At 40.6% G+C, this 18,783-nt stretch overlaps 1 protein-coding gene across 22 annotated transcripts in view; it reads right to left on the reverse strand.

Moving 5' to 3' along the window:
* Positions 1-8,209: 8,209 nt before the first annotated feature.
* The window catches only part of lrrfip1b (leucine rich repeat (in FLII) interacting protein 1b), a 50,287-nt gene continuing 39,713 nt past the window's right edge, over positions 8,210-18,783 (reverse strand). For 11 of the 22 annotated variants that reach the window (XM_056233581.1, XM_056233576.1, XM_056233571.1 and 8 more), the window contains 13 exons: positions 17,785-17,862; positions 17,084-17,113; positions 16,834-16,959; positions 16,581-16,751; positions 15,651-15,743; positions 15,406-15,498; positions 15,044-15,136; positions 14,750-14,894; positions 12,269-12,318; positions 11,718-11,835; positions 11,525-11,604; positions 11,214-11,318; positions 8,210-10,110 (listed from right to left, as the gene is read on the reverse strand). In XM_056233581.1, coding sequence (XP_056089556.1) covers positions 10,000-10,110; positions 11,214-11,318; positions 11,525-11,604; positions 11,718-11,835; positions 12,269-12,318; positions 14,750-14,894; positions 15,044-15,136; positions 15,406-15,498; positions 15,651-15,743; positions 16,581-16,751; positions 16,834-16,959; positions 17,084-17,113; positions 17,785-17,862 — 1,293 coding nt within the window. In that variant the 3' untranslated portion in view covers positions 8,210-9,999. The remainder of the gene's footprint in view (positions 10,111-11,213; positions 11,319-11,524; positions 11,605-11,717; positions 11,836-12,268; positions 12,319-14,749; positions 14,895-15,043; positions 15,137-15,405; positions 15,499-15,650; positions 15,744-16,580; positions 16,752-16,833; positions 16,960-17,083; positions 17,114-17,784; positions 17,863-18,783) is intronic. The other 11 variants (XM_056233582.1, XM_056233580.1, XM_056233579.1 and 8 more) reach the window with 4 other exon arrangements.

The following is an 18,783-nucleotide window of genomic DNA, read 5'->3' on the forward strand; positions in this document are numbered from 1 at the left end:
AGGCGCTTTCAGTAAGCGCGTCGTGTATGGAGTTTGGGCCTAATGACTCAAAGGTCATTCTCAAACCGAAACACGGGTATGTCCCGAAATCCCTCAACACGCCGTTCAGGGCCCAGGTCATTTCCCTGTCTGCCCTTCCGGTTCTCAGTGAGGAGGAGGATGCAAGTCTCCTCTGCCCCGTCAGGGCATTGAGAGCTTATGTGGCACGCTCGTCTGTTTTCAGACAGACGGAGCAGCTTTTTGTTTTGTTCGGCGGGCGTTCCAAGGGACTCGCCGCCTCAAAACAGAGCCTATCCAGATGGATAGTGGATGCCATCGCGCTCGCTTACTCTGCGAAGGGCTTACAGTGCCCCTTGGGTGTCAGGGCGCATTCCACGAGAGGCGTGGCCTCTTCGTGGGCATGGTCTAGCGGGGTTTCCCTGCAAGATATCTGTACGGCCGCGGGCTGGGCCTCGCCGTCTACATTTATAAAATACTATAACCTGGAGGTACCCGCCTTACAAGCTAAGCTTTTGGCGGTCTAAATTCAGTGCTATCTGCCCCGCTCTGCGGCCCAGATGCTGAGTTTACTGCAGCCCCATGAGTGTTGACTCACGTATGGCCGCTCAGATCAGGCTGAATGCTTTCACCCTGGCTGCGCGTTTGATGGTCATATAATAGCCCCGCTGGGTGCTTTTTTATAGGGAATGACGCTTCCAGCCTCTCTCCTTTACTCTATGTGAGTTTATGGTGATTATGCACTACATGAGCCCTGGGCTTCGGCCCCTGGGACTTTGGTGTTGGATCCCTTTACGCACGGCGTGTTGCATTGTGTTCCCCTAGCGTAAGCTATTACGCAGTACGAGAGATACTCTCGTAAGAGAACGTACTCGGTTACTAACGTAACCTCGGTTCTCTCTAGAGAGGGAACGAGTACTGCGTATCTTGCCGTGCGTGGAATACGCTCTGGTTCGCTTCAGCGATAAAAACCAGCTTGTATCAGCCTAACGAGCATATTTATAGGGCGAGACCACGCCCCTTCTGGCGGGACGTGACGATATGGGCGCGAATTGCCCCCATTGGTCATTACGTCACGCAGAGTCTCTCTCGATAGGCTGCTGCATTTGCTGCAGAGCAACCAATAGGCGCGCGAGCTGTTTCGCCTATGTTTGCTTGCTGCTGCAAAGCGTTTTGCATTAATAAAAAATTAAAGGATAATTTTTGGCTTCAATATCTCGCGGAAAAGAGTTTTTCCCCTAGCGTAAGCTATTACGCAGTACTCGTTCCCTCTCTAGAGAGAACCGAGGTTACGTTAGTAACCGAGTACGTTCTATGCCTTTATTAATAAAACTTATTTAAAAAATACAATGCCTTCTGCATTTTTGTTTTGCTTTTCCCTCCATTGTACCGAAATCGTACCGAACCGTGATGTCTGAACCGAGGTATGAACCGAACCGTGACTTCTGTGTACCGTTCCACCCCTAATGGCTATCTGTTTGAAGATGGTCTTGAACTTCCCAGACTGGCCAAACAAAGAACCCAGGTCATGGATCCATGTGAGGGCATCGGTCACAACTGGTGCGGATGAGGAGACTGCCTGAGTGACCAGGTTCACACAATGCGGCCCACAGTGGACGAAAATGGCAAGCGGCTGTACTCTACGGACCAAAGCTTGCATCCCAGATATGTGCCCCGACATGTTTGCCGTTCCGTCATATGTTTGGCCACGAAGACCCGAGAGTGGGAGGTTGAGGCGGAGCAGCACATCGGAGGCAATTTTCCAAAGATGTGCGCCAGTTGTGGAAGAGGCCTCGTACATCCCCACAAACTCCTCCCTTGGCTCCAGGTCTTTGTCAACATAGCGGAGGCAGATTGAGATCTGCTCAGTTCCACTGATCTCCTGGGTTCCATCCATTATGAGGGAGTACTGCAGTACAGGTAAGGCAGGAAATTTTTCAGCAATCCCCCTTATCATGGTGTTTCCCATAATGCTCAACATTTCATTTTGTATTTCAGGGCTGGTGTAGGGGTGATGCTTCTGCAGCCAGCTTGCCAGGTTGGGGTCATCCTCTGCCTTATCCCTGAGATAAGTCTGGAAGTTTCCCTCCTCATTGGATTTGCCTCTAAGAGCCAAGCCCTGTTTGTAGAGATATCTCACAGCACCTACAATTTGTAAGAGAGCAGACCTGGCTGCCTCTTGAGCACTTGCTGATGGGCTGCATAATTGCATTCTTACAGAATTTTGTAAATTCGTATGTGTGTTGTCAGCTATAATGTGTGCCTTGCTGATCTCATGCCAACTGAAAGCTTCCCTACCCTTTCTCCAGTTTCTGAAGCCTGCCGATATGAATGTTGGTTCAGCACTTTTGGCCAAGATGGAGTTTTTCTGCGCAAAGATATTCATGCAATGAATACACAAAACCCCCTTTATTTTATGGCTGTATGGCCAGGGGAACGTTTTGTACCAGCTGTCCTGGAACCTTAGTGTCCGATTAGGTAGGGTTAGTGGCTCAATATCCCTTGCACTAGGCTGGTGTGGGCAGTCCAAAGGATGTTCAAGGTGGATCCCCTCATTTTGAGTAGCTGGCTGCTCCTGAAATGTAAGTAGTTCATTGGATATGAATGAAGAAGTAGTTGAGTAGTAGTTTAGTCAGTGTTGCAGTCGGGTCACCAACTGTCGAGTCTGAGTCGAGTCTCGAGTCCCAGTGTTCGAGTCCGAGTCCAAGTCCGAGTCACCAAAGAAGAGTCCGAGTTGAGTCCAAGTCGAGTCACCATTACCTGAGTTCAAGTCCGAGTCGAGTCTCGAGTCCCGTGTTCGAGTCCGAGTCGAAATTATATAGGCCTACACTTAAGCCAAATCAAGCAACATTTTTCAGGCACTCTTTCTTGCAGCTAGAAATGTGTATGATATCACTAGAATTGCCTTTGACCTTATCAAATCATTGTCAACTAGCTGTGGCACGATTATATTTATTTAATTGTTTAAATACATTTTTGGATGATCAGTCAACTGGAATGGATAAAGAAAACAAAAAAGAAAGCCTAATTGGACAGAGGAGAAGAAATGCATTCTTCTTGACGAATATGGTAAAAGAAAAACAATTTTGAAATGCAAACTAAATCCCAATGTAACTGCGGCAAAAAACAGAAAATGCAGTGCTATAACCAGTTGTAACTCCGCAGGAAAAGAGTGGTTGCAGTGTCTGTGAGGGAAAAAATAGATCACGGCCGGTCTTGGGCCCCGAAACAGGAAAAGTGGAACATCTTATATCAAATTTTTATAACCTATTTAGTCAGAAACAACGTCATTCATTTGATGAATGCTCAAGTCCGATTTTATGAATCTCGAGTCCGTGACCAAGTACTAGTCATCAGTCCGCGAGTCCAAGTCGAGTCACGAGTCCAGAGCATGGAGTCTCGAGTCGGACTCGAGTCCAGAGAATAAGGACTCGAGTCGGACTCGAGTCCGAGTCCAGGACTCGAGTACTCCATCACTGAGTTTAGTTAATGGCATCACTTTTGTAAATAGTTATTTCTGTAAATAATGTAGTAGTTTAGTAAGTGGAATCATTTTTGTAAATAGTTTGTTGTGTGAGTGAGTGAGCGGACAAGCTGGACAACTGTCTGCTACTACCTATTCAGCCTTAAATGTGCCAAAGAGTTGTGTATGCCATGTTCCAATGAAGGTAATGGCTATTTGCTGTGTGGACAGTGTGTGCTGTGTAAGGGATAATGTAGAGCGAGGCGGTTGTTATAGCGAATACAACCCCGACAGGCTGATCAGGAATCAGTCGGATCAGTTTTGAATCAGCCTGAAGGGGTTGTATTTGCTATAACAACCGCCTCGCTCTACATTATCCCGCTTATTACATGGCTACCTACCAAATAAATCAATAATTTGACAAAAAATATTGATTTATTGTTTATTGATTTAAAAACTATTGTATAGAGAGCCTAAGTCCCTCCCCTCCGCTTCCGGCTCATGGGGCTTTATTTCAGGACAAATATGACTGGTGGTCAATGGCGAGAGACAACTTATCTTTTTATTCCGTCTGAACTGTGCCCTTAATTACACATATGATGTTTGTCAATCTACAAGATAATTATGAAAGTCAAGAAAGTCGCAGTTTGTCATAAAACAGAAGAGTAACATTTTGTTTTATGTGAAAATCGCTCAATGAACTACATCTCTCGTATCGCACTATGTACGTCACCAAGCTCATATGTATGCAGTCTAGTACAAAAAACACAGGCATGACGGCGTAACATTACGATTATAACGTTAGACTATAGAAAAAATGACAGATGTTAGCTGAAAGAGAAAAGAGAAAAGTTGAGAGAAAAGGTATGACGTCACATGTGCGCCTTTTGGGTTTGTTCTCTTTGTAATTATGTATTTTCACAGTCTTATACCTCAACAGTTTTACATCAAACTGCGACTTTCTTGACTTTAAAATGTATCTTTTAAATTGACAAACATCATATGTGTAATTCAGGGCACAATTCAAACGAGATCATAATATCTTTCAAAGGGTTAATCCATATAGACTTGTTAACATGTACATAGAATAAACCTACTCCTAGACTAAAGACTTTCTGTCTAGGACTAGGTTCATTCCATGTGCAAGAAATCAACTCCATATGGATTAATCCTTCGAAGGATGGATGATTGAGGAGGTTTCTGTTTTATGTGTTACTAGTGCATGCCCGTCCTCATAGGTGGTCCCGCTACTAATTACTTTGGCGTACAGCTCTGGGCCTACTTAACAAACCCAGCTGGCTCTTTATGATGCAACAATGCACGAGTGACACACACACACACACACGCACACACACACACACGCACACACACACACACACACACACACACACACACATATTTTGTGATTTAAAATTATGTTTGATTTTGTTCATGAATCCCACCTGCACTTCATCTGTGCTCTGTTCTTGAACACACTCAGCTTCAGTCTGTGGTTGCATGTGCTGTAAAAGTATGCCAAAGTTTGCGGTTTATGTATAATGTTGCTTGTTTTAAGATTATTGTTGCTCTGTTTATTTGAATTGTATAGGTTTTTTCTCCAGATATATGCAGACCTCACCTCGTCATGCTCATCGGTCTGTTCATGCCTGTCTTTCTTTCTTTCTTTCTTTCTTTCTTTCTTTCTTTCTTTCTTTCTTTCTTTCTTTCTTTCTTTCTTTCTTTCTTTCTTTCTTTCTTTCTTTCTTTCTTTCAGATGTCCCTGGGACCTGTTCCTGATCTAAACCAAATGTAATGTAACTTCTTTCAATGTATTGTTGTTCATTAACCTGTACCTGTCATTTTTTTCAGTTGTGTGTTGACCAATGGTGGAGAGACCGAACTGGCACTTGGCGGGGTTGACAATTAATCCATGTTGGCTAAGCCGCTCAAAAAGGGTTCGGAGGTCCGCCAGGTGCTGAGACCTGGACGCACTCGCTACCAGGATGTCATCCAAGTACACAAAAAGTAAAGGCAGGTCCCGCAAAACAGAGTCCATGAGGCGCTAAAAAGATTGGGGGGCGTTTTTAAGGCCGAACGGCATGCGCAGGAACTCAAACAGACCAAACGGCGTGATCACTGCCGTTTTGGGAATGTCCAGTGGGAGTACCGGCATCTGATGAAATCCCCGGACGAGGTCCACCTTGGAAAAAATCACCTTGCCAGCCAGGTGTGCTGAAAAATCCTGTATGCTCGGGACTGGGTATTAGTCAGGTGCCGTTGCCTCATTAAGCCGCCGGTAGTCGCTACACGTGCACCAGCCGCTGTCAGGTTTGGGGACGATGTGGAGGGGTGATGCCCACGGGCTGTCGGATCGGCGGACTATGCCCAGGCGTTCCATGTTTGTAAACTCAGCCTCTGCAACGGCAAGCTTGGTCGGGTCGAGGCGCCGAGCGCGGACGTAGACGGGTGGACCAGTAGTGGCGAGATAGTGCTCCACACCATGCTTCACGGCAGATGCAGAGAAAGTGGCCTGGGAAACTGGCAAGTAGAGGGTGGAAATCACCGGAAGCTGAGAGCATGCTAGACAGTCGTATGGAATCGGCCTCGCTGAGCGTGCACATATAAGAACAAAACGTGACGACGTCAATCAGACGGCGGTTCTTTACATCCACCAACAGTCCATATGCACACAAAAAATCAGCGCCGAGGAGGGGGACGGCAACCTTTGCTGTAACAAAGTCCCAGCCGAACTGCTGTCCTCCGAAACACAATTTGACGTACCCCGTTCCATATGTGCGGATTGGGCTACCATTGGCAGCTTCCATAGGGGGGCCGTGGCTGTCGGTCACCATGTCCAAACGGGATGCAGGCAGGACGCTCCTCTGTGCTCCCGTGTCACACAGAAAATGGCGTCCGGAGATGCTGTCGCGGATGAAAAGCAGCCTGCCTACGGGGCCGACACTCATGGCCACTACTGAGTTTCCCGAACCACCGAAACTGCATGGTGAACGGCATTTGGTAGCCTTGCTTCCAAACTTTGCATGGTAGAAACACAAGCCTGAAGGCTGTTGGGGGCCAGAATACTGCTGCGGACGAGAAGTGGTTGCAGCGATGAGTTTGGAGTCATCCCGCGTCACCGAAGCGGTGTGCGCAGGAAAAAGCGTGGCCGCACAATGTCCCTGACTCGCCAGCAAAAATTTATCAGCCTCTTCAGCCAGTCTCCGACAGTCAGTGATTGTGGTGTTGGCTAATGCAGCTCTTACTTGGGAAGGCAGCTGATGCAGGAAAAGCTGGATGAATAGAAAATCACGTCTGTGCTCGCCCAAAAGATCCAGAATACGGTCCATGAGCTCGGACTGTTTGCTGTCACCCAGTCCTTGAAGTGAGAAAAGCCTGCTGGCTCTCTCAGCGTCCGACAGTTCAAACGCTTTCAACAGGTGGGCTTTGAGTGCTGCATACTTCTCAGTTGCCGGAGGATTTGTAAGAAGGCTTTCCACCCTAGATGCCGTTGAATTTCCAAGAGCCGACACAACGTATTACTATACGGGGCGGCAGTGGCTCAGTGGTTCATGTTGGTTGTCTACAAACCGGAAGGTTGGTGGTTCAATCCTCGGTTCCACCTGACCAAGTGTCGAGGTGTCCATGAGCAAGACACCTAACCCCAGCTGCTCCCGACGAGCTGGATGGCGCCTTGCATGGCTGCCGTCGCCCGTCGGTGTATGAATGAGTGAGTGAATGGGTGAATGTGAGGCAAATTGTAAAGCGCTTTGGTGGCCATTGGGTCTGTGAAAGCGCTATATAAATGCAGTCCATTTACCATTTACTATTTTGTTGTATCCGCGGTGATCTCACGCAACGCGAACTGCGCTTCAGTCTGGGTGAACCATGCAGATACTGACGATTCCCAGAGATCGGGGAGTTTGAGGGTGACAGCGTTCGCGGTCATGGTCGTGTTCTGTCTCTGGATACGTCCAGCAGACTAATGTTGGGGTCACCAGTGTGACAACTTCTCACTTTGAGCACACGAATGCGTGCGTCATTTATTTTTAGAAGGTAAACACAGAAAACAAATGGCGCTGACAAGCATCCCACGTCATCACACATTCAGAGCATTTAAAGGGACTGCGATCCCTGAACAGTCATGAAGAAACACGCTAAGAACAAAGTGCTGCGTTTATAACCAACCGTGTATAGAACTACGCTTAACAACAAAGGTCAATTATGTATGTCACATTCACTACAAGATCATCCAATAATTGAGTAAGCGTATAATTTACGTGTTGGCCAATCTGGTTCCATCCGTTAAAATTAACTTTAGCTAATAACAATCGCAGTCCTGGAGTTATTTTAAGATAAAATCGGATTTTCTCCAGTCATTGTTAAAAAACAAGCTAACAAAACTTGCAAACTAACGTTAGTGAAGCGGCCAGGGGAATCGTTCTGCCTCCACAAGCTCCACCCACAAAAAACGTCACCATGTTTACTAACTGAAATTGGGTCTATATATATATATATATATATAAATTATTTTTATTGCCAACCATATGACTTCACCATGGCATGTTACTGAAAGATTTGCCTTTAACATCTTTAACACCAAAATGCAGAACCGATTTATCAGCTGAAAATTTAGGGGTGCCCTCTGCTGTTCAAATGTACACCACTTCCATGTTTTCAATGTTTTGAGGGAGCAGGTTCATTTCGTAATTCTCGTTTATTAAACTTAAAATGCAATAAAATAATGAAATAAATAAAAACCTGAAATGTCAGTGTTATTGCATGAGTTTATTTCTTGCTATGCCATGTCTTACAGAAGAGGTGTAATACAGGTAAACAATATAATTTGTGTGTCTCTGTCTGTTATTTCAAAAGTTCAGCATATCAGTCCTTATGAGACAGTATGTTCACTGAGTGTGTAAACAAGGTGGTGCATTGTCTCCAATGGTTGCAGAACCCTGGGAGGGATACAACTGAAGCTCACAATCAGCAAAAAGGATCATCTTCTTGCCACAAACAATCATCCAGCGGATATAGCATCATGACATTCATTGTCACAGCTGTTAGCATAATGATGTACATCTGAACTTGTTGTGTAAATGTAATGGTCAGTTACTCTGAAAAGCATTATTGCAATACAGTTCCTTTTTCTTTTTCTTAAAAAAGCCATGTTTATTTCTATAAACCCCAAATTCATTGAGATTAATGATACACTCTTTAAGTGACAGACCATTAGTGAAAGTGCTACAACGACCGGCTTCAAAAAAACAGTTGCACTCCCATTTATTGTGTTGACTCAGCATGTTTTCGAAAGCAAGACTCAGGTTACAGATTGTATCTATAAAGGCTGGTGACGTCTCAAATGTCCATTTAGCCCTCCGATGATATATGCTGTTGCAGTATGATCTGAGTTTAAACTGGATATGAAACAGTATTCTGATGATCAGCTGTGCTTATACTGTCTACTTCTACTTACCATATTACAATGACCAAGACCTCTGTTTTTATACACAGAAAGCGAGTAGGTGATCTAAAACCTGCATATTAAACGAAACAAAAAAGTATTTCCATAATTTGGCCCACTTTAGTTGAAAAGATATGTGAGAAAAAAAGAGTGCTTCAATAAAGCAACAAAGAAAAATAATTGCTGCCACTGAGAACATTTTCAAGGACAATGATTCAGATACTTCCAATATTGGCTTTTACCCAAATAAACTCCATAAAGTTATATTAGCATTGTTATTGCATCAAAGTTTTTTGTAACCATGTCCTCATATACATGTAAGTTTCTCAGGATGTTTACTCAACATTAGCATGTAAACAAAAATTACTAACATCATAAAGTGCTAGTCCACCTTATTTAAGTACGAACCAACACTTGCACACAGATTTGGCGTAAAATAAAATGGACATTATAACAATTCCCCATTAAACGTTCAAAGTGATGTTGCACATATCCTGCACATGTCTGTTGTTAAGTTCCTGTCTGCACAAAACATTGCAAGAAAATGCACAACTGTCTCTGTATGAGAGCATACATTCATTAATTTAATATCTGGACTACACAATTTCCATTACCTCATTATGCAAAATGGTTCCATGTACAGTGTCCGAGTAACACACTTGAACACTGATGCAGAGATAAAGTGCATGATCTGCTAAGTCAATGTCCCTCTGAACCAACATACTACCATAAAGTAACATGCTGTCATAGATGTGCTCTGCCTGTGTTGTGTTGCTCTGACACAGACACAGAGATCCGTAACCCAGTCAAAAAAGTATTGAGAGCTCATTGAGGGCCTGAATTCTGCTAATCCAAACCAAAGGTCACTTTAATGAGCCTCAGTAAGAATTTGTTTTTGATGTGTCCTCCGCTTGGAATCCTACTAGCAAACAAATGAAGGTTGATGTTCATGCCTGTTAGCCTTACTTATCTTTTCGAAGTCTGAATTAGCAAGATTATGATTGAGCTAATTTGATCTGATTTTGATAGAAATTTTAGTTTTATATGGGTGGCAAGTCATCAGTGCCAGTGGGTGATAGGAATGGGACACAGGCGGGCGTCACTGCTGTGCCAGTAGGGCACTCCGATTGGCCTTCATCTTCTCTAGTCTCTTCGTCAGGTGGCTGTTGCTTGCTTCCAGCTCATCGATACGGTCAAGCGCAGACCTCAGCTAGAATAAGCACAGCAGGAATTTGTTACATCACACTCTAAAAACATTCAGTGGCTTTGTAAATATCACACAATAATAAATAACTATACTACATTAATACAATCTCTGAATATCACTTGTTAGTTGAGTTGGACATACCAAAATAAATGTCTGAAAATCCAACAGTTAATTTTGACTATAATGTAAATCTCTTATTTAAGTTTTATGAAAAGAAATTAGTATTTGACACACAAATTATATTTTTAAGATATACTTCATATTTTTGTTAAATTTCATTCAAAATATTTGAGAATGAAGAAATTATACTGATCAGTTTCAAGAACTACTATTAATACTCATTCCATCTCAACATTCTCTCATCTTTAACAGCAACTTAAGAAATTGAGTAAGTTGGACAATCACGCGCAAAGAGAGGGAAATTTGATTTTCCAAGCATTCTTTGATACGGACTGTATAAGGAGAGTAATTGACGGAATTTAGTGTTATTTTGTGTTTTGCACAAAATTTATATAGTAGGAGAAATTAGTGGATGTTCTTTTATGTTTGGATTCATGGGAGTTTCTGTTAAATTGATGTTTTGTTGTTACTATTGCGGTGAAGAGTAGAGCATGTGGTCAGGTTGAGGATGAGCCAGGAGACATTTAAGTCACCTTGAAAGTCCGAAAGTGATTTTTAATTGAGTAATTTGCAAATCTGAGCTGACTCGGTTTCAGACTTTTTTTTTTTGTTCAAAAATGTTTTTGTTTTTTTTCGAAAACCGGACATCACTTTATTGCAGCAATAGCAAACAACAATGATCCAGTCGATATTCAATGGACAAAATCAAATCCCGCCCAACATTTCTTTTTTTGGTCCGTTAACTTAACATGTTAGGTCTAATTAATTGTATTAGTCATGGCACCAAATGTAGATCTATTTTATTTTTTTCTTACATGTACTCTATTCATAAGGTATATTTCATTGATTTCACAGCTTTAAAATGTGCTCAATATTTTTAATTATAAGAATATTTCACCAAAAAATTACTACATCATAATTGACATTTTTAGAGTGCAGTTGTTGCAAAATATTAGCATTTTCCCACCAATCATTTAATAATGTACCTCTCTTTGTAACTTGCGTTTCTCCACTTTTAATTCATCTTCCACTTTCTCCGCAGCCTCAGCAGACATCTTATAGCGGCCCACCTGACCCTCCAGCCGAATTATCTGCCACATGACAGAGATTGCAGGTTATGCATGAAACACTGTGGAACTGGTGTTACCACAATCAGAAGAAAATTAATAGTGCATAAAGAGAAGTAAAACTTAAAAATAAAATATTATTAACCACTGATGATTAAATTGAATGCAAGAGCATGATTATGTTGTGCCTCTGGGAATAAAGTCTTGTGTCAGTGTTAATCATGACTTACATTTTGTTCAAGCGCTGTGACTTCTTGCACAGACTTGACCAACTTGAATTTCAGGTCACTTATCTGCCTGTTAGCATCTCCTGTAGAAAAAAAAACAAAACATTTTTGAGGTCACATGAAAACATATAACTCCATATGACAAACCAGCCTAAATCAAGACTGATAGTGATTGAAATTTAAAGGTGTATCTTACTCTGCAGATCTAGGATATGAGGGTCCAGACCATTCTGAAGGTCATCCTCATCAGTGCTTCCCATTTCTTCTGTCCCATTCTTCTGTTTCTGCTCTGCAGTGGCTTTAAGCTTCCGTACCTGCAAAAACACACACACACACAGCACAGCAGAACCTGATTTCACCAAGTGCAACATGATCCTGGATCAACATCTTTGTTGATCCTGGAACAAAATTCTAATCAACTAATAAGATCTGAGGGACAAATTTAAAGTTTATGTCAAATTTAGGCTTACAGCCAGGGTTAGGTACTTCTACATCAGTGTTATTCACCTATCACTTCCCTCTGATTTTAGGGAGAAGTTATAGGTAAGGATATGGTTGTGATACAATTTTCGGAAAAGTTTTGTTGTTCCAGGATCAACAAAATATAACTGCCACGTCTAAATCAGGACGTGCCACAGTCATGCTAACAAAGTCCTTATGACAGGCATTTCATAAGATGCTCTCCCACAATATCAATTATACAGAAAACAATGAATCACTTGAAAAGCATAAGATGACAAAACTCACCTGGTCGAGCAAGCTCTCTCTCTCTTCCACCAGCTTCCTTAATCTGATCTCTGAAAAATTCAAACAAAAATATATACTAGAACATGAACCTCATACAGAATCGAATGTAAGATACACAACGAGTCGATGTAGGCACTAATATAATTTATTTTGTAGCACATAGTATACAAATTGGAACTGTTAACATTTTACAATGAATTATACAATGAATTATAAAAAATGCAATTAATGTGCATTTAACATGACCAAAAATGCATGACTCGATTGCAAAATAGATTGTTGGGGTGATAAGGAATAAGGAAAGAAAACAAAAAATATATTTACTTCTAAAGCCAGTTGTGTAAAGTCTATTAAAAGCTTTATTCCTCTTGTATGTCAAATTATCTTCATTTAAAATTTTTTCCCAGCAATATTCCCAAAAGTCATTAATAATAATCAGCATATCATATAATTAATAAAAAAGTTAACATTAAAAAAAAATACTATTTTTATTTAATATGAATTATTGTGATATTGTGTATAAAATAGAAAATGTATATATGGTGTTGTTATTATTATTATTATTACTATACACATTGTATATACACTGATGTGAATATTATTATGTATAAAACATTTTTGGTATTTGCTTTTTATTTGTGGTGACAAGTGATTTCAATGATGATGATGATAATGATGATAATGATTGGCACACATGGAGAAGTACATATTCTTCAAAAATGCAATGCATCTAATTGTCCATGCATTTGGATTTTTATCCATATCACAATGTATTCACGTTTCTCTTGGGGAATTTGTTTTCAAAAATCAAGCTTTTCAGAATATTTAAAGAAATGTACAGCTTTTGCATGCCCAAAACATGTCTGGATCATTCTCATTTACATTAAAGATTTAAAGTACATATGCAAAATTACACCACAAGTATAATTTCTCAATGAAAAATAAAATCAAAAGGACATTGTCACAAACATCAGAAAATCAAAAAAGAATAAGAAGAATCTGTGAAAAATCATGACACACAGCAGTTGAAGATCTTCTTAATTTTAAACTTTGTCTTAAAGAATGTCTGTGTTTCATTTTCTATACTCAGTCCTCTCACATCGAATATTATTTCTTTTGGAGGTTCACTGCTATGCATATTTAAACCAGCAACTGCTTCCTCACAACTATCGAGAAGGAAAGCTATGCCCTTGTGCTCTACTGGCATGCTATACGTGTCCTCCACACACTGCAACTCTGGCTCAGCCTCTGTCTCTCGCTGGTCCCTGGATTGTGCACCATTGTCTCCTGTGGTATTAAATATATCCACTTCGTTAGAGTCTGTGGGTTCAAACATGAGATCTTGAGAGGTATTCATGGCAGCATTGATTTCTATTCAGTTAATGTTCTCTGCTGGTCTGGTCTGTGGTTCATATACTGTAATTTCCGAAATTATCTGATTCTCAGGTTTAAATGGTTTATAGTGAAACAAGTTTCTGCACTTGAATCAATGTCTCCTTTATCCTCTGACATGTTTTGTTTGATTATAATTACAGGTTCTTCAACATTAACTGGAGTGCACTTTACCTGTGAGGTGTCAAATCTGCAACCAGTAGACTTGGAATTGTGTTTTTTTATATATATTGAGAGTAGGAATCCATCTTTATTTATATGCAGCTGTATTAATACATAAATCCTGAAGCAAATCTAAGCAGGTGGAGCTGAGGGAGGTGGAGGATTTCAGAGGAACTCTGATAGCTTGCTGCCCAACAGCGAACACCAAACCAGACTATTTAAGTGTTGAACAAGCAATCTCACTCACTGCAGAATCAGCAGGCTCCAATCGTCTTGTGCCATGTGATAACAGTGTGATGGCTTGCAGAATGCATGTAAAGGACCAATCAGCCTGTGCCATCTAGAGTTTCATGACTGAACTACATATTTATAAGAGTTTGTTACCATTTGTGCACTAAATGTGCTGACTTCATTCTCAGATGGACAAGTCTTTGCTTGGCCTTCGCTCTCAGTTGTATTATCAGCTGACTACATTCCTTATAGGCTACTGTAATTGACTGCAATAATGGGTTTTGACAACTTCAAATCACTGGTCTTCATGCTGGTTTTCAGATCGCATCTGATAGAAAATAGTCCAGTTTATGTGCCTCAGAGCTTGTACTTCTTTCTGTTTTTACTTCTTTTTTTCTTTTTTTTGGGGGGGGGGGGGGTTTGGGGTTGGGTTATACAGTCAACGTTTCCTCATTTAACAAATTGACACAGGAATGACACCAAAATGATTTCCTCCCACCGTTTTGGTCTTCATCATAGTTTTGTTGAATCTCTAATCCTTAACATATTTTGAATGATTTCTTAATGCAATATCCATTAAGAAAATACCATAAAAGCAAAATTGTGAACATTTGTTGATTACAACAAGTAAATCTTCTGCAATAGCTGATTTGTTTAGATTGTGAGTTAAAAAATACTGGAAACCGTTTTTCTTACCTAACATGCTGTCTCCAGTCATGAGGGGCGTGTGAGAGTCTTGATTCAATCGGGAAGCTGTATCCGAATCAGCACGCCCATCAATCACCCCGTCTGCTACCTGCCCATTGGCCGTCACCTCAGATCCCAGCACAATGCCATGTTTCTGAGCAAGAATACAATCTGATGTCAACATCCCATTTTTTCCATTATGTTGTTATGGTCCTTAGAATTCAAAATAATGATGCTACATATAATGACTTCTATATCTCTACTTCTGTATCTCTGTGATTGCCAATATTGCTTCTACTCTACCTTTAGAGCATCCTTAAGCCGGCAAACCTCATCACTGAGTGCCTCCCGTTCATCATGGATAATGTCTGAATATTCCTTTTGCCTCTCTAAGGCCTAAATGACGCCATCCGCAAAAGTGAAAAGTCAGGAAAGGGAAGAACAAAAGAGTAAAGGAAAGCTGTAAGGTTAGGAAAGACTACAAGGGACATGTGACAGTATTAAGTATTCTGTCCTTAACGAAGTTAAGTTAATAAGTTACACAAGCTAAGGAGAATTTAGGGAATTCTGAAATTATTAAGTGATTATTAAGTGTTAAAACCTAAAAGAGATGATTGTTTTGATGTGATATGATTAAAGAAACATGGCCATGAAAGTAATTGTACCAGGATCTTTTTATCTTTCCATTCCAATGTTTCTTGCAGGTCAGAGATCTCTCTAATATAGTCCGCCTGCTTCCCACGAGACTGTTGGGATTCCTGAGCCCCGGCCATGAGGGCAAGCAGAGGAAAATAGATGGGTAGATAGAAGAAAATTAAGAGGAAAATATGAGAGAAGAAAAACAGAATCCATCTATGTTAGGAAGACGAAGAGCCAGAAGACTGCCCCATCATTTACTGGTGATGCTCACCGTCAACAACTCTTCACTCTGCTTCAGTGTTTCCTTCATCTCCTCAAACTGGATCTTTAGGACATTGTGGGCATGACGTTCTCGCTCGCACTCCTAAAAACATTACAGTCAAAAATGCCCATCCTTAAAGTATGTACTGAAGAATTCATTGTAAATTTGCAGTATATTCCTGGTTACTAGCAGCCGTACTGTCAGTTATTTGAATGGTAGTATTTCTTAAAGGACAACCAAATTATGACTTTTAAAATGACCATCTGCATGATTGAGTGCATGTCAGTAATATTTGCATATTAACAGTCTGTGTACTGTATATTGAGTGTTGATATTGCTGTGTGCCTGATTGATAACTCACACTAAATGTTTACCAGAGATAACAACTTCTCTGCTAACCATGTCCATATTGCAAAACCACTTCAATACAACTGATTATACTATAGCATGCAACATTGCCACATATAGTAGTTTAGTTATGATCAGACTTAACCCAAAATGCCCAAAGGGGGTCAAATTGACCCAACAGAGTTTGATTTTTAGATGTTTTCCAGTATAATAATAATAATTTACTTCCTTGATATTCCATTCATTCCTCTTGTATGTACAATTGTGTACTATGTGAGCCTCTGCAATGTTATTTATATATTCCTTGGTCATAGGCTGAGAAAAAAATAACATTTTTGTTTCAATACTCTAATTCTTTGATCTGTATGCATTCTAAGATTTTGTCTCACCATAGTAGTTTTGTCAAAAAAAAAAAAATTCATTACACTTCATGGATTACTCTAAATTTGGGGTTATGTCAGAAAATGTAAATTTCATATTTTGTTTTGAAAACAACAATTATATATTTGTAAAAGGGTCAATTATTCTACAGGATTTTGTATTGAAACCCTCTTTATCAAAAAACTGATTTCATCATTTGATAGGCCTTACCCTGTTTTTTTCCTCACTCTCTCTGCGTGTCTCACACAGAAGTTCCTCTAGCTCCATCAGAGTGTCTCTCAGTGTGTCCACCTGATACATCAGGTTTGTCTTCTCATTGTCCAGCTGAGCGTTGGACACCATGGCCTTACGGTACTTCTCCTCTACCTCTACCAGAGAGTCCTGAGAGTAGACAACAAAATGAAGATATTTACATATAGATCATGGCCATTATAATTTAGTATTATGAACATACCAAAACTACCTTCATTTCCCGTATGGAGGCCTCAGTGTCAGCTGAAAGCGAGGTATCACAGCTTCCTCTTCGTGATAACCCTCCACCCAGAGATGCTAGAGTGGCAGCCGAGAGGGTGGAGGCTGTCCTGGAACCCTGAGGATGTAGTTTAAATATTTACTTTGTCTGGTGGATCACTTTGTTGCGGTATTATTCACTGTGATGGATTCAAAATTGTGTTTGTGCATCTATTCAACATTCAACAAATTATTCTACTGACCTTTTCCAGGAAATCTGACCTTTCCTCCACCTGTATGAAAAATGAAACGTGTTCAGCAGAAGCTACAATGTAAAATCATGCAGACTCTTTATACAAATCCACATTAAATGAGAAATACTTATTTAAAACAGTAATGCATCAGAATTGGGGCATCTATAGATATGTTCCATGCTTTACTCACTAGAGGGAGCAAGACACAAACAAGATTAATGCTAAATGAAGTTTTATGTAAACAAAGTTCGGGAGGAGCATGTTCAGGTAATCATCCAATCAGCGCAAGAAGAAGCCAGTATAAATAAAGCCTTCCCTTACCTCCTGTCTCATGACTAATTTCTCAGCATCCCACCACCACCCCTTCACCCCACATTCGGCTGGGTCCGCTCATAGTTACCTATGATCTCTAAGGTTATGGGGGGAGTACTCTGGGGTCGGGCCGAATTCTGAGCTCGGAGCCCTCCCCCCGGACAGCAAGCCAAATACGCATTATAATATTACATCTGATTTCATTAACATGTAAACTCGTGAATTCCACACAATAGCCTACTGAATATTCCAGAGTGAGGAACAGGATATGCAAAGGAACAGGAGAACAGGTCAGTTTTTTGCCATGGATCTTCATGTGTTACAGAGATGACAGACTTGACCTTGAAAGTGAAACTGCAGTACTAAAGCTTGGTCAGTGATAGAAATGGGAAGCTCACCACTGGACTGGCACGGGCTGAACTTGCCCTAGATGAAGCCCTGGAACTGGAGCCCAGAAAGCCATTGTAGTCTGAAGGCTGACCAGAAAAGCAGGTATAGAGAAAAAAGCAGAATAAGATGGACAGAGGAGCAGATGTTAGCAGAAAGAGAGTTAGTTTTGAGCATTAGAGGGAAAATATGGGAACTCTAAGTATAAAGTTTAAAAAAATGACACAGTACCATTAACACTACTGTTCAAAAGTTTGGGGCTAGTACGTTTTTACTAATGTTTTTGAAAGTCTCTTTTGCTCACCAATAATGCCTTTATTTGACCAAAAATATAGCAAAAAACATTAATATTGTGAAATATTATTACAATTTAAAATAACTGGTCCTATTTTAATAAAATGTGATTTATTCCTGTGATCCAATTTTCAGCAGCCAGCACTCCAATCTCCAGTCACACAATCCTTCAGAAATTATTCTAAAATGCTGATTTGGTACTAAAGTAACCATTCTTATTATTATCAATGTTAATTAATGATTAATTAAAAGCAGCATTTATTTGAAACAGAGGTCTTCTGTAGTAATATAAATGTACTAAATGTATCAATTACTGTCACTTTTGATCAATTTTTTTAATTTGGGGGGACAATCTTTTAAACAGTAGTGTAAAACCATACCCATATTGTGGGTAAAAAAAAAAAACACACTGACACACAGCATTAGCAGGTATCTGTGCAATGCAGAGTCAATCAGTCTGACTATTAAACAACCATATTTCGACCACACACAAAAGACAAAAAGATATTCGATCCAAGATGATTAACCGTCAAATGCATGCTTTACATACATACATACATACATACATACACCAACAGTCCCACTCTACTGCCATGCACAACAAGAGTGGGAAAAACAGTAGGGTGGAGACTCCCAAACTTTCCTCAGAGAAGCCCATGACATAAACAGACACAGACAACACCTAGTCAAGCCTGTGGTCTGAAAACAGAACCATG

This window comes from Rhinichthys klamathensis, unplaced genomic scaffold, assembly GCF_029890125.1.
Source record: "Rhinichthys klamathensis goyatoka isolate OS25496 unplaced genomic scaffold, OSU_Roscu_1.1 h1tg000372l_1, whole genome shotgun sequence".
Lineage (NCBI taxonomy): Eukaryota > Metazoa > Chordata > Actinopteri > Cypriniformes > Leuciscidae > Rhinichthys > Rhinichthys klamathensis.